At 39.3% G+C, this 15,073-nt stretch overlaps 1 protein-coding gene across 3 annotated transcripts in view; it reads left to right on the forward strand.

The window, feature by feature from the left end:
* Nucleotides 1–15,073, forward strand: part of CHST11 (carbohydrate sulfotransferase 11) — a 173,298-nt gene that overhangs the window by 82,851 nt on the left and 75,374 nt on the right. For 2 of the 3 annotated variants that reach the window (XM_075209308.1, XM_075209309.1), the window contains exon 2: nucleotides 3,532–3,617. In XM_075209308.1, the coding sequence (XP_075065409.1) occupies nucleotides 3,532–3,617 (86 nt within the window). Of the gene's footprint in view, nucleotides 1–3,531; nucleotides 3,618–6,731; nucleotides 6,908–10,249; nucleotides 10,395–15,073 lie in introns of those variants that run through there. The other variant, XM_075209310.1, reaches the window with a different exon arrangement.

Here is a 15,073-nt window from a genome sequence, read left to right on the forward strand (position 1 = left end):
GGGTGCTCCAGGATGAAGGACTACAAATATCAGTCTGTCACACGGCGGTCCTTCGGCATCTATAACCGAGGTCCTACACACTCACCTGTTTCATGCTGATTCCATGCTCCGGCTGCTGACATCCTGTTTCCGGCTCTGCGCATGCATGGACTCTATCTTTTATGTCCTCTGCATGCTCCCTATTGGATATCCATTCTGGTGCCAAACTTTAAAAGGCACTTCCCCCTTCTCCTCAGTGCCTGTTGACAGGGCCATCTTTTCCATTGGGCACGATGGGCAGCTGCCCGGGGGCCCCATATGCACGGCTTTTTAATGAGAATAACTAATCCTGCAAAAGAAAAAAACCTGCAAAAAAAACCTTCAAGGATCACTGAGCAAGTACATCTATCTATCTCTATCTCTATATATCTATATCTATATACATCTATATATCTATATCTAGGGGCCCCGGTGCACTGCTTTGCCCGGGGGCCCATAATGTTGTTAAGATGGCCCTGCCTGTTGATCGTGTTACCTGCCTGGTATTAGACGCTCCGTCTTTCTCCCTGCGTATTCCATTGGGTCTTCAGAGCTCCATATCTCCGCTGTGCCGCTGGCTTCAGAGTTCATGCTTCGAATCTCCGCTGTGCCGCTGACAAGAGCTCACGCTCCATCTCTCTCAGCTAAACCGCTGGCCACAAGAGCTCACACTCCATCTCTCTTACCTATACCGCTGGCCACAAGAGCTCACACTCCATCTCTCTCAGCTAATACCGCTGGCCACAAGAGCTCACGCTCCATCTCTCTCAGCTATTCCGCTGTCCATAAGATCTTACACTCCATCTCTCTCCGCTGTTCCGCTGGTTCTAAGAGCTTATGCTCCATTCCCTCTCAGTTATACCGCTGGTCACAAGAGCTTATGCTCCATCTCTTTCCACTGAACCGCTGGTCACAAGAGTTCACGCTCCATCTTGCTCAGCTATATCGTTGGTCATAAGAGCGTCCCGCTCCATCTCATCCCACAGTACTGCTGGTACTACAGAGCTTGCGCGCCACCATTCAATAGCATTTATTCTCCACAAGAGCTTACGCCCCACTGTTCAGCTACTCTATTGTCTACAGAGCTTGTGCTCCATCTTCCCTGCTGTACCCTGTTCATCTCATTCTGCTCATTCCCATAAAAGGTCTTGCCTAACACTCCTGGTAAAGGCTGCGGGCAGATGCAGCTAAGATCAAACCGCCTTGCAGCGGTCCTTGGTGAACACCGTCCGTTTGTTAGACTCCGCGCCTTGCTAGGAGTAGTGCCAAGTTGGGCAGATCAAAGAATCCAATTTTTTGGGCACTGTGACTAGAACAAGCAGAGTTTATGGTTACAAATTAAGGAGAATTATTTACAAGGCAGCTGAAGACATAAGGGCCATAGGAAGTCACCAGTACATGGCATAACAATAGTGACTTCTGACCTGTTCCTTACCAACAGTTGCTATGTTAACTTTTAAATAATTTATTGGCTCTAAAAGTACGAATTGTTATATCTATTATATGTTTATCACTAGATAACCCTTACTTTATTTTTGTGCTCTTTGAAAATATGTGTTTTGCCTTATGTTGGCGGTTTGCTTAATAGTGGAAATATGGTTTTGCTTTATATTATGAATTTCATCTTTTGTTTCTGGAACTACTTCAAATTCCCATGTAAAATATCAGGAATTTTTACTGTGTAAATTCTGAAATGAAGTAATGCCTCTCTATTGTAGAAAATGAAAGCTTTATTTGATGCCTCTTTAACAACCCTTTTGAATTAAATTGCTAATAACTATTGTATCTAGGGTTTAAAGACGTGCTGAAGTTCTTTGGCTGAGACCAAAAGCTCCACATAGTGTACTATTAGGAAGGTACATTTCTGGTTTATAGACAGGTTATGAGATCCAGACTCTGATATGGAATCCTGGACTGGGTGATTAGCTGAAAATAGCAGGCTCTATTTCTGGGTTAATTATACATAAAAGATAATAATGAAGTACCAAAATGGTCCATAGGGATTACACAGCGGTCACTGTGACAGAGCTCCTCAGGGTGCTGTCATTTCTAGTCACATCACCCTGAAATGAGACGGCAGCAGAGCAGTGAGGGACATCACACTGATGGACGATGGCAGGTCTGTCGTCGTCTTAAAGGGGAAACCTTCCTCAAGAGCATTAACTGCATTTGAAGATAGAATAGCATTTATTATATTTATCTGACCAGCTTGGAATCATTTTTAAAATACTAGTTAAGCACACATTACACGGAATTAATGATTTAATATTTTTATGCTGCTTTTATCCATAGTGTTAGTGTCTAGTAGATATACTTCTACTTATTGTACCTTGCAGAGAGGTATTTTTTATAATATGTAGCTACATTGCATCAGATAATGTTGAAAGAGAGCTATAATAAAAACATACTTATTCTGCTTGTGTGAAATGTAATGTATGTATTATTCTAATCAGCTGATTGATGTGTACACAATGGGGCTGATGCAGAGTAAGTACTGTGCCAGTTTGTGTAGCCTATCTTGCATGAAATCTCTGTGCGTGCCCAGAGAAGTGGGCACATGCACAAGCACCTATGCAGATTTCCATGATTCTGAAACTCCCACCCTCTTTCACCTGAAGAGGTTAAACAGGGGAGGGCAGGGATGTTCTATCGTAGACCAAGACAGTGAGGGTATGTTTGCACAATTGAAAATAGATGCAGAACCACAGACAAACGTAAAAACGTATTATTTACGGGAGGTCAAACGCTGGTGCAAATAGTGAATGATGACATTGACTGTCACCAGTAATTGTGCACCGCTTGTACAAGTTTAAACACATTTTATTTGGTTACATATATGGGAGTTGTTATTCCTGTGTTTGAGGTTTTTGAGGTGCTATTGATGCGTGATATTGAATACATATTTTGCAAACAAAACAAATGGTTATAAACATTGGTGTAAGCCGAAGTGATGTATGCTTGGAGTAAACTGGATGCATATGCTACTGGAGTACACCTACATCTACCTTGTAACTTTGTATGTGTCCGCAATTGCTGCTTACTTTAGTGAATGCAATGTATCTGCGATTTAGGGCATAATTGCAGCTAACTCTCTTCATCAGCCCCAAAATAATGCTCCAGTACCAATATTGTGGTAGAAAGTGCTTGTGAAAGTTCAGGAATGGGAACAGAAATTAGATGACATTTAATTATTGCTGAAAAAATTGTGTGTGTGTGTATATATTATGTATGTGTAATATAATTATAAATATAATTATAAATATATATGTGTGTGTGTGTATATATATATATGTGTGTATATGTGTGTGTATATATATGTGTATATATGTGTGTATATATATATATATATGTGTATATGTATGTGTATATATAAAATATTTATCTGTATGTATGTGTATATATAATATGTATAGCACATATGAAACTAAATGGGGTGATCTACTCAGAAATGTGTTTATATAAGATGCAAATTTATATGTACTATATTGTGAGATGGTCTGTCTGCCTTTCTAGTTATGCGCAGAAATCCATTTGGGATGGACATTTGTTGTCGGAAAGGGTCACGCAGTCCACTTCAGGAACTCTACAACCCAACACAGGTAGGTCACACAACGTCAATTAAATGTTAAGTAAAGCATATATTTTTGCCACATACCTTTATCTTGTAGTTACCTGCAGACCATTAGTTGTATTATTTGTACATCTTAGAGCACTGATTATACTCTCATGTGCAGCTGCTTAAAAATTTGTATTGAAGACAAATCTGCTATAGTATTGTGCCAGTGAAGTGTTATTCCAGAACTGGTAATTGAGCACAGTGACCCTATTTCCATGAGAGGGAACATGGTCTAAGCTTTGGCCTCTCTGTATCTTGTTTTAAGAGATTATAAATAAATCAAGTCCTAACCGCATACAAGGCTCACTGTTCTGCAGTATCGGACATCTTGTCTCAGAACTGGGATTTATATCATTTACATCTTTTAGGATTGTTTATGTTCCCTAACAAATCAACTTGCTGTCATGTTAAGACAATATTTTCATTTTCCTGCTTTTACAAAATGTCGAACATAATAAGCAGTTGTCTGCTTCTCTACCTATACCTCATATAGCCTCCTTGTGTCCCACTATTAGTAGTATATTTTTTTTCCCAAAGGTAGTTAAGTTAAATGTTTTAAGTGTGCGTTTTTCATAACTCTGAACAGTTGATCTCCTGTTTGTGTCTTGTACATGGAAGAGACTGAATTACGTAACATGGCCACATACCAAAGGCTATGATGATATTGTACTTCACAATTAGCTTTTCACCGTTTTAAGAATACAGTTTTGTTTATTAAATAAGTAGAACATTCTTCAAAGTAGCATATTGAAAAATATAGCAGAAAACATATTAACATTTTTTATCACTGTTCTGTCAAAAATCTGCTGAAAATCTGACAGGAATGTTGTTGTTTTCAGCTTGGATTAAACTCAATCTTTAATGCAACAGAAAAGTAGAAATAGCCATAAAAAGCAAAAGAGAATGTGGCTTTTAAATAAAGCTTGTTTAAATGTGTTTTAAAAAAATGAGGTCCGGGGATGTAATGAAAGTGTAATTCTTTTAGTCAGTCATCTTCGTTTAGTATGTAAGCTCTACTGAGCAGGACCCTCTTCCCTTCTGTCTTCATACCATTTTTTCCTCCTCCAATGTCGCTGTACTTGCTTTGATTGGAGCTATTGGAGTCTTGATTTTACTCATTTTTGTTCTGTACTGTTTTATCCTGTATGGTCTACTGTTTGTATTCTGTGCGGCGCTGCAGGAAACCTTGTGGCGCCTTATAAATAAAGGATAATAATAATTTTCTGTTGGTGACTTTGTACTGGAAAAGAAAAAAAAATACTGTATTCTTAATAAAAATGTTTTTACTTTTTGTTTAAGTCACTGCACAAATTCCATTCTGCTATATCTTCAGATTTTTCAGAGGCTATGGTTTTTAAAGCTACCTTTTTTTTTTTTTTTCAACCTGTCTTGAGAATACCACCCATAGTTATTGTATGTTAACGATGACTAATTGGGGCACATTCAATTGTATTTGGTGTCTTTGAGGTGCAAGCAAATATAAGTAAAGATTTGAATACCGACCCTCCCGTCAAGGAACCGTGGGCAAGGTTCCAGCGGGATATCACTTGTAATTTAATCTGCCTCCTTCATAGCAATGTATTTACCTACTTATAAATTGGAGATTAACAACATAAAACAATTAATGTAAACATAACTTAACATTAAACACCAGTTTAATATGAAAAAAACTTGCTGCTTTCTATGGCATCCAACCACCACCAGTGGACAATTCTATTTTCTTGTGAGGTGCTGCACACAGTTGCATATATGAGTACATTATATGCAAACAGAAAAAAGGGATAGTGTCAAACTGGTGATTCTTCTGCAGTAATTGCTTCCATAAAAATTCTCCGTTATAAATTGCTGCAAATATGTTGCCATCCTTTGAAAGTTCCTGGATAATAGATATCCATTAAATGTTGTTGAACGTTTATAGCTGCTTTTTTTCTCTTTGCATGTTACACTTCAAAATTCCCTTTTAAAATGCTTAATATTTAGAGTAACAATTTTCAGCAGCTCTGTGACTAACAAGTACAGCGATTGACCAAAGGCACTTATAGGTTCTTGCATTAAATAATTATGTTATGGCCATATGCAGGGCCATCTTTTCCATTGGGCACGATGGGCAGCTGCCCGGGGGCCCCACGGGCAAGGGGGCCCCATAGGCACGGCTCTTAATGAGAATAAATAATCCTGCAAAAGAAAAAAAACCTGCAAAAAAAACCTTCAAGGGTCACTGAGAAAGTACATCTATCTATCTCTATCTCTATATATCTATATCTATATCTGTATCTGTATACATCTATATATCTATATCTATATCTGTATCTGTATACATCTATATATCTATATCTAGGGGCCCCGGTGCACTGCTTTGCCCAGGGGCCCATAATGTTGTTAAGATGGCCCTGGCCATATGAAATGAAGTTAGTGACCAAGGACCCACACAGAAATGTCTTGATATATACTTGTTTGTAGTGCTGTAGAGGAATGAAAGCATGTTGTGTGTTCTTGAAGCATTGGACACTTCCTACTACTGATAATAATGGTAATTATATTTGAAACAATAATTAGTAGTAATAATGATATAGAACACCAGAAAAAATAGTGCAAATGTTGGGGAAAATGTTTTTATTAAACAAAGTATTTTATTTTCATTGGTTTCTTTTATTGTGAAGTATTTATTTTTTATTCTAATGGGGGCGAAAATCTGTGATAAAAGAACTGATGTGTAATCTCATTTGCTTTATCCATTAGCACTTTATTAGTTGAGTCTCAATTCCTCAGGTCTCTGTTGCAATCTTTTAAGAGACCGACACCATACACCAAATGAAACATTTATAGGAACCTTGACACATGCCTTTCATATATTCTCAGTAGAATGACTGCACTGTGCTTTTGACAGTATTGTCACTTGGTTTCTCAGCTCCTAAATACCTATTTCTTATTTTTAAATATATTTTCTACACTGCAGCTCTTTGTTTGTTTTCTTTCCCCAAATATGTGCATACCTTCCAAATTGACAATTCATACAGTTAATCCCACCTCATATGACACTGCACATGAAATGGACAATCCTTCCCCTAGAAATCTTGTAATCCTTCCTTCCCTCTAGTGTTAATCAGTCTCTTTATCCTGCCTCTACCGGAGGACAGACAGGCTTCTCTTCCACCAAACTTTTCAAGAAGACTCTGCCTCTCTACTTGCTGAAACATAAGTGAGCACCAATTTGTACCCTGCTCTGAAGGCCCCTCTGTGATCGAGCTGATGAAGAGATCAACCAGATATGCAGTAAGCTGTGACAACTGTCCGGTGCATGCACAGTAAAGCACTTTCCATAGCTTTGCACTGGGTGATCCAGGATACAACAGTGACAATAGAGGATGGTATATGGACCCTGTGCTGCTGTGTGAACTTCTGTTCTAGTGGCTTGGTACTGCTGTAAATATGCAGTTTCTGGAGTAAATGATCAAACCTTGGGGTGTTTCCAATAAATGTTATCCTCCAGGGGGAATTTGAGGTCATCATGTTTGCACCTAAACACAAGTCATATTCAAGATTCATAGGAAAAAAAAACATCAGTCCAAAAGTACTTAATATAAGGGATTCTGAAGATACGCTATCTTCTCCCAATTGGAACTTTCTGGACTTCTTTAAGGAACTTTGGTGAGGAAAAGCATTACCTGAGTAGATCAGGTACACAAGGTTTTGCTTGAGACAACCAAGTCTTAAGAGTAAAATAGAGATCCTGTCAGGATTGCTTTAAATCTAATGACAATTATTTTTTTCCAATTATCCTTTTTGACTAGATGAAAAAGTAATTTGTGAAGATGAAGTAACGCAGTCATTAAAAAGACTATGGAGAAGTGGGATGTCCTGAAGGAGGGGGGAATATAATAATTCAGGATCACCTTGGCAAGCAAGTCATAGAAAAGCGCCAAGAGAATAGGGAGTAAAGGGGAGGGAATAAAGAAGGGTCATTCTCCTCCTAAATCGACCATTTCCCATTGGATCACTGCTTGCATTTCTGCAGCATATTCACAAAGTAGTAACAGAACCAATCTCTGTCAAGGTTCATTCAAGGAAGGCAGTGGTTACATCTTGGACATTACCACTTGGACCTATTTAGACAATTTTGAATATAAAGTCTTGTCTGTTTTCTTCAATCCCTAATTATAAAGTGATAAGCATTAAGTGCCTGCCCATTTATTTCCTTTATGGGTATATCCCTTGGCACCCACTACAGTGACGAGGAAAACTTACATATATTAAAGGTGATATATATTTTAGTTAATCTCAGCTCACCTATCACAGAACAGGAAATTAACAGTATCCACTGCCCTGTCTTCAGTACAGAAAAAGAAAATCAGTGTTGGCCTGATATGAGTTTACAGCTTTGAAATGTTCCTCATGTTACCCACTTAAGGAAATGGTTTGCCCTTTAAAGGTCAGGGCAATTTTTATATTTTCGCTATGAGACCGTTTAATCTAGGTAAGCAATCTTTATTGTCAGGAGACTAAATCTATAAGCAGTTTACATAAAGTTAATATTCTCTCCTCTGTTCTGTTTTTTTCATTTAATTCTATACTTTTTATTAATCATATTCAGGGCCGCCGAGAGGGGGGGGGAGCGGGTACTATTTACCCGGGCCCGGCCATGCCAGGGGGCCCGGACCGGGCCCCCACCGCTGAATTTTATTTTATTTTTTACACTTTTCTTTATTGCAATTTTTTTTTATTTTTGTCTTCTTTTTTTTTTTTTTTTTCCCGGGGAGGGGGGGGGGGGGGGGGCTTGGGGTGTCCGACCCGTCCGTTGGTGGGGGGAGCTAGATAGTTAAAAAAAAAAAAAATTTACATATTCACCTGATCGCGCCGCCCTCCCTCCTCTCTGCTCGTTTCACACTGACTGTCGGGCGTGACGTCATCAAGTCACGCCCGACAGTCAGTGAGGAACGTCGCAGAGGGGACCAAGCAAGAAGAAAGAAGAGAACACAGAAGAAAAGAAAGAAACTAACAAGTAAGTAAAGAACAGAGAGTCAAGGGAAGGAAAGTAGAAAGGGAGAGTGTGACAAAGAAGGGGGAGAGATGTACAGAATGAAAAAAAAAGTGGGGAAAGATGTACAGAATGAAAAAAAAAGTGGGGAAAGATGTACAGAATGAAAAAAAAAGTGGGGAAAGATGTACAGAATGAAAAAAAAAGTGGGGAAAGATGTACAGAATGAAAAAAAAAGTGGGGAAAGATGTACAGAATGAAAAAAAAAGTGGGGAAAGATGTACAGAATGAAAAAAAAAGTGGGGAGAGATGTACAGAATTAAAAAAAAAGTGGGGAGAGATGTACAGAATGAAAAAAAAGTGGGGAGAGATGTACAGAATGAAAAAAAAAGTGGGGAGAGATGTACAGAATGAAAAAAAAGCAGGGAGAGATGTACAGAATGAAAAAAAAGTGGGGAGAGATGTACAGAATGAAAAAAAAGTGGGAGAAATGTACAGAGTGAATAAAAAGGAGGGGAAGCAGCATGGAGGGCGCAGTGTGAACATAAGGGGGCACAGTGTAGTGATGAAGGGGCACAGTAATGTGCACAGGGGGCTTGTTGCAATGTAGTGAGTGTGAGGTAGATGGTGGCAAATTAATGGGTGCTATTTTGTTTGTAGGGTGATGGGGAGGCAATTTAATAGTGGGGACTTAATTTAAGATGGGGTGGTTTGGGGGCTATTGAATGTGGGGATGAGTTTGGGGAGAATGAGGTCTATTTATTAAATGTGACTATGAGTTATTTAATGGCAGTGATGGTTGCGGGAAATAGGTATTGCTGTTTGCAGGAAGGGAATAGGTTTATTTATTAAATGTGAATACTATTATTTTAATGTTGGGGCTGGAGGAATGCCTAATTATTAATTGTGGGTGCTATTGATTTAACGCCGGGGCTGGCTGTAATTTTCTAAGTGTAGCCATTTTTTTTTCCAAATAGGTCCTTCAACATTCCAGGATCCAGACAAGCCACAACTAAAGAAACCAGCAGCCACAGGTGGAGAAAGTGAGAAGAACAGGTAGGAGAGAGCAGCAGAGTGTGTGAAATGTTGTGATTCTAGTAGGGACAATACCAATTTTTGGTGAGTGTTGTGCCCAATGTTAGGTGCAGGCCAAGACTGAACTGTTTGTGTACACACTGCATTCTTTGTATACTACACTGTGGTGGTAGATGTCCTGAAAGTCAGGAGTGCTTGGACATATGTGACGCTCCGGCGAATTGAGTGCCTAGTGATTTTGATGTTAGCCACGCCCCCAAATGACTAACTACAACTTTGAAAAAATTTGCGCCGCCGTGAGGCGCCGCAAAATTTTTTTGCATGCTCAACTATAAGGGGGGGCCCCACAAATTTGTTGTACCGGGGCCCTGAATTCCTCTTGGCAGCCCTGATCATATTACATGCTATATTAAATGTGGGTCCTCTATCCTTATTTTGAATTCCAATAATAACTTTATATTTGCAAGTCTGGTATGACATAACTAGCGGATTAAACCTATGCACTGGGTTGCGTGGTTTCTGTGTAAGAAACTCTAGTACATAGCATGTTTTAGACCTTTTTTTTTGTAGCTGTCACATTAATGCACCTGCTTTTTATCACATAGTTGCCTACTCTCCTGGAATGTCCAAAAGACTCCCGGAATATTGGGAGACCTCCCGGACTCCCAGGATTGTGGGCTAACCTCCAGGATCCCAGCTGTGCCTCCTATACTACGAGAAAATGGCCGCTGGTCTCATAAACGAGGACAGGTGTTGTTGTTTTACATTTATTATACAATTATTTCCTCTAGTGTATTCTCTAGGTAACTAACTCTGACTGTCCTACATTTAGAATATAACATGATATTCAGTCACCAATGAAGATCTGTACTTTAAGAATTGACCGACACACTCCTGCACACAGATGTAGTCACTGCTTACGCTTCTGCCCAGTTGTTCTTCAAGATCCCTGGCTAGTGACACAGTATTAATCTAGATCTGATTCTCACTCTTGTATTTTGTGTGTGTGTGTGTCATAGTTGCCTACTCTCCAGGAATATTGAGAGTTCTTTCAGGAAGGTAAGCTAACCTCTCATTCACTGCTGTTCCTACCGAACTGCCAGCTTGGGCACATGATGATGCAGGCTGGATTGCTCAGGCACACTAGCCATTATGTAATCCTTTCAGGGAACAGTAGGAGGAATCAGGATCCTCGTGACTCAAGTGAGTCAGCAAAAGACTTGTAATGCATGTAAAGTTTTCATTGTTTTTTTTCTATATTTTTTTATATTTATTTATGTATATTATTTATTGGAAGTCCAAAATATATGTTTGAGAGCGAGAGATTTTTGGCTAAAGAATGTAGGGCCTATTTTTTAAGCCCTATCTGCTTTGCTCCATTTATTCACCCTGTTATCACAAGCATTTGGGCACCAATTCTTCTGCATGGGAATCCTTATTATTTATCAAGCAGTGCTGCAGTTATTGCCCATGTTGCCATAATTTTTATGTTACCATCAAAGTTAATCTTCAACTTCAGCCTGCTACATTATACAGCATCATTATTATCGGCATGCTGTGCACAGTACTATAGATTCCACTTGGTGGTGCTAGTCATAACACTGGGCAGTCCCATAATACATCTATGGTTGGAGGCAACCACACCCTGGGGCGAAGCTGGACAAACCCCCTTTCAGGTGTTATGTGCAGAACCTAGGTGTTACTTGCACAATCTGCCTGAAAGGATTTTTCAAAAGTAGGCAGGTATTATTTATCAATAATGATCGCATGGTAATTTGAAAGATATGGAACAAAATTACCAGCACATTAATACATCAAGTCTTTATGACCACCAGCATATTAATACTGTCCCCTTTAACTGCCAGTACATTAATGCAGCCTTCCAATGATATAAACCTGCATGTACGCCAGGTAATTACATCACCAACAGCCTTACACTTCACCCCTCTACCAAGCTGTCTCCTGTTATGTTCGTATTACCGCTTACCAATAAACATTGTCCACTGCGATTATTGTTGTTCCAACGCACAAAGCAATTTAATAGGAAAAGCTAGCAAGATTTACAGCAAGTCATTAAGACGTATAAAAAGTATAACCATAAACAGGAAAGTATAAAATCCGAATACATTACATACAGTTTCACAAGCGCGTACTGGGCCCAGGTTCTGATACAATCATGTTGTCTGTTGTCAGGAAGATAGAGATTTAACAATGGCCCCGGAGCTTGCTTATATGCAGCTTGAATTGCCATAAACAGTGATGTCATGAATACACACAGATAACACCAAGAAAGTTCTTCCTTGGTCCAGGGTTAAAGATGTTCCAGTTGTCTGCTGGTCATATGCCAGTTCATTTGTTCCTTTCCAAAGATGGGGGGCAACTCGCTCTAACTGTTGCCTGATGAATAACTGGTTCAAACTGACCCATAAGCAAAGTACTTGTGAGTATTAATCTCCTATAGCTCATAATTTGCGACTGCTAGATGCGATCGTTACTCTCTTGAAACCGGGTTAATGCTGGTGAAATAAGCTTTAATATGAGACCAAACTCTTTACCATTTGGAAGACCCGAACCATAAATACCTTTACTATAGTTTTTATCTATGTATAAATAATCTCTAATACATTTTACTAATAAATAAATGTGGACCATTTAGAAGTGTAAGTGAGAATGTAAATGTGTGTGTTATTAATCCATGCGATTGCGTCATTACACGTGGCGTACTAATCGCAACCGCATGGTAAAACAATATTAATCAATTTAGTTTACTTCATCATATTATTTGACTTCCACAGGCCACCCTTTGAGAGTATACCCAACCCTCTTACCCTAAAATTTTATTGCAGGATCTCAGTAGTACATTTTAATTCTTTGTAATGTATGTCCCCCTTAGTACAACCACACAGTCTGTGGATATCAGTGAGGTTGCCATTCCTTTTCCTACAGAACATATATACCTTTGGAGCTTGGAGTTAACCTTTTGTATGCCCTTCACCCATATATGTAATACACTATCTGGAAAGATACAAGGTACAATAAAATGTTACATCAGTACAGAATATTCTAATAAAGTTCCTCTTGCCTAGCATGTCCATCTGTCCGAAGCTTGTCTTAGCTTAAATGACATTTAAACAATAAATCTTCACCAATTACATCATCCTATGTCTGTTAACATAATCTAATTTATGATCTCCTTCAACCTTTTTAATTAAATACACTCTAATAATATCAATAGGTTTTTCATCCACACTTGTGGGGCGGGCTATTTTCTGTTCATTCTGTCCAGTCTACCAAGTTTCTTGGTATGTGAAACAGTGATTGGTCTGCTGATTATTGGGAAGCTTCAAACTAAGGGACCTAGCTGTATTACCTTCCCTCTACTGGCTTCCCACCCCATAATTAGAGTACCTCAGAAATATTTAATCGAATGAGAACTAGTCTTACTTAATTTAGACCCTGAGGCATGTGAGAGCACACCCAGCACTCAGTTAGGTCTAAAACCTTACCCACCAAAGAATGATAATCATTCTCATGGATGCCTGCTTAAGTCCAGATTGTTAATGGACTGGCATCGCTGGATGTACCTCTCCAACTATGGGGTCACAGTACTTACAGACACAATATTCTTCAGACAATAGCCCCTCACACTGTCTCCGAGCTCCAAGGTTAGCAAAACTTTCTTTACCCCTGAATTGAATAGTCTAATTGGCTGGACCGATTGGGCTAACAACTTCTCCTTCACCCCACATCCTCAGTTATCACTACCTGAACCAGTCTCCATCACCTGATCACCAATGAAAGAAATGAATGTCCTGAAAAGAGAATAAGGATTGGAGAAACCCTGGAAAGGGAAAAAAAGGAAACTCGCTGCTCCATGATGGGATAACAGTCTTTGCAAAGTCCTTGGCTCAAGTGTTAACTGCGAATTTGGGTCTCCCGCAACAGATCCACGAGTGTCATTATCGGCTGTAATTTGAACCTTCTCCAGGTTGTTAACTCCTCTGCAGTGGGTGGAATGGATCCAAGTATCTCTCTGCTACTCCCAGGATGTGGTGCTGGTTGTCAACACTTGGTACCTGTCTGTCAAACAACTTGAGAGTAGGAAATTACAGTCCACAGCATACTCTCTCAGTCCAACATCATAACAGTTAGTGTAACATATCAGGAGAACGTCCGTTATTGCGGTCTCACTATTTGCTTTTCTTTACAAGATTTTCAACAGTCTCTCCATTATGAACTCCTCTCAGGAAAAGTCAAAAGTATTTCAAAAGGTGACAGGTTAAGTGGCGGTTTAGGAGTGGTTCTGATAGTGAGGAGGGTTAGTAGCCAAAACATCCGGCCTCTCCAATCTAGTTTCAACTATCACTCTATTCAGTTAATTCTAGATTGTACTGTTTACTCTATTTTCCCACTTGCTTATGGCTGATAAAGAGTATGTAACTTACTATCACTGCCCATATGTTGTACTCATTATCTAAAAGTTATCACCCATAAAATGAATACCACCATCCCTTTCTATAACTCTAGGGATACCACATCTACTAACAGAAATCCTAAGTATGACACAGCAGTAATAGAAACATTTGTATGAACCTTTACCCAGATATAGATTACATCAGTATATACTTGAGAATCCTACAAGGTGGCAATTTGGTTAAGTTGATTTGTTTTACCTGGAAAAAAATCCATATGTAGGAGGGGTATGGGATGGCTCTATTGGTATTGTCTTCCTGACCTTTTCCCTCAATAAAGTAAGACAGGACATTGCCATCCTACTAGCTTGAGAAGAAAAGTCTGGTGCACACCAGTATGCTCTTACCAGCTTGCACATATAGCTTCTTTACCCAGATGAGTCAGACCATGTGCTGCCTCAGCTAGGCCTGGAAGATATGCTCTGGGAGCCACAGGCCAACCATGTACATCTCTCCAGAGGACTCCTGACTGCCTTTTCCTGCAGGGAACACATATCTTACATTTTAAGTAAAAACAAACAAACATTGATTTGTCGGTTGTCATATTTAAACCTGTTGCCCACTTGACAGCTTTGTCCGCCCTGTTATTAAAGTCATGTACAGTCCTGTGTAGGTTTTAAATTAAATAACAGCTATTTAATTTGGTAACCGTGTCACTGTCACAAGTTCTTCATGTAATGTGAGTGCGCTTCTCATGTCCTGCTATTGTCATAAAAGTTCATCTGTCGCCTCAACGTCGCCCACTATCCTAGAAAAGGACTCAAAACCAATGTATATCAACTGATTTACCCTTTGCCAATTCACATGCCATTCTCAATCCCACAAGTTTAGCTACTTGGCTAAGTGAGGAGGGCAAAGGAGTCAGTTTTTATAGCACCTTCGTTATTTATAACAATATCCAGTACATGTCTGTCTGACTATGAAAAATATAAAAACATGACATTTTACATTTTCTAG

This window comes from Mixophyes fleayi, chromosome 4 (assembly GCF_038048845.1).
Source record: "Mixophyes fleayi isolate aMixFle1 chromosome 4, aMixFle1.hap1, whole genome shotgun sequence".
Taxonomy (NCBI): domain Eukaryota; kingdom Metazoa; phylum Chordata; class Amphibia; order Anura; family Limnodynastidae; genus Mixophyes; species Mixophyes fleayi.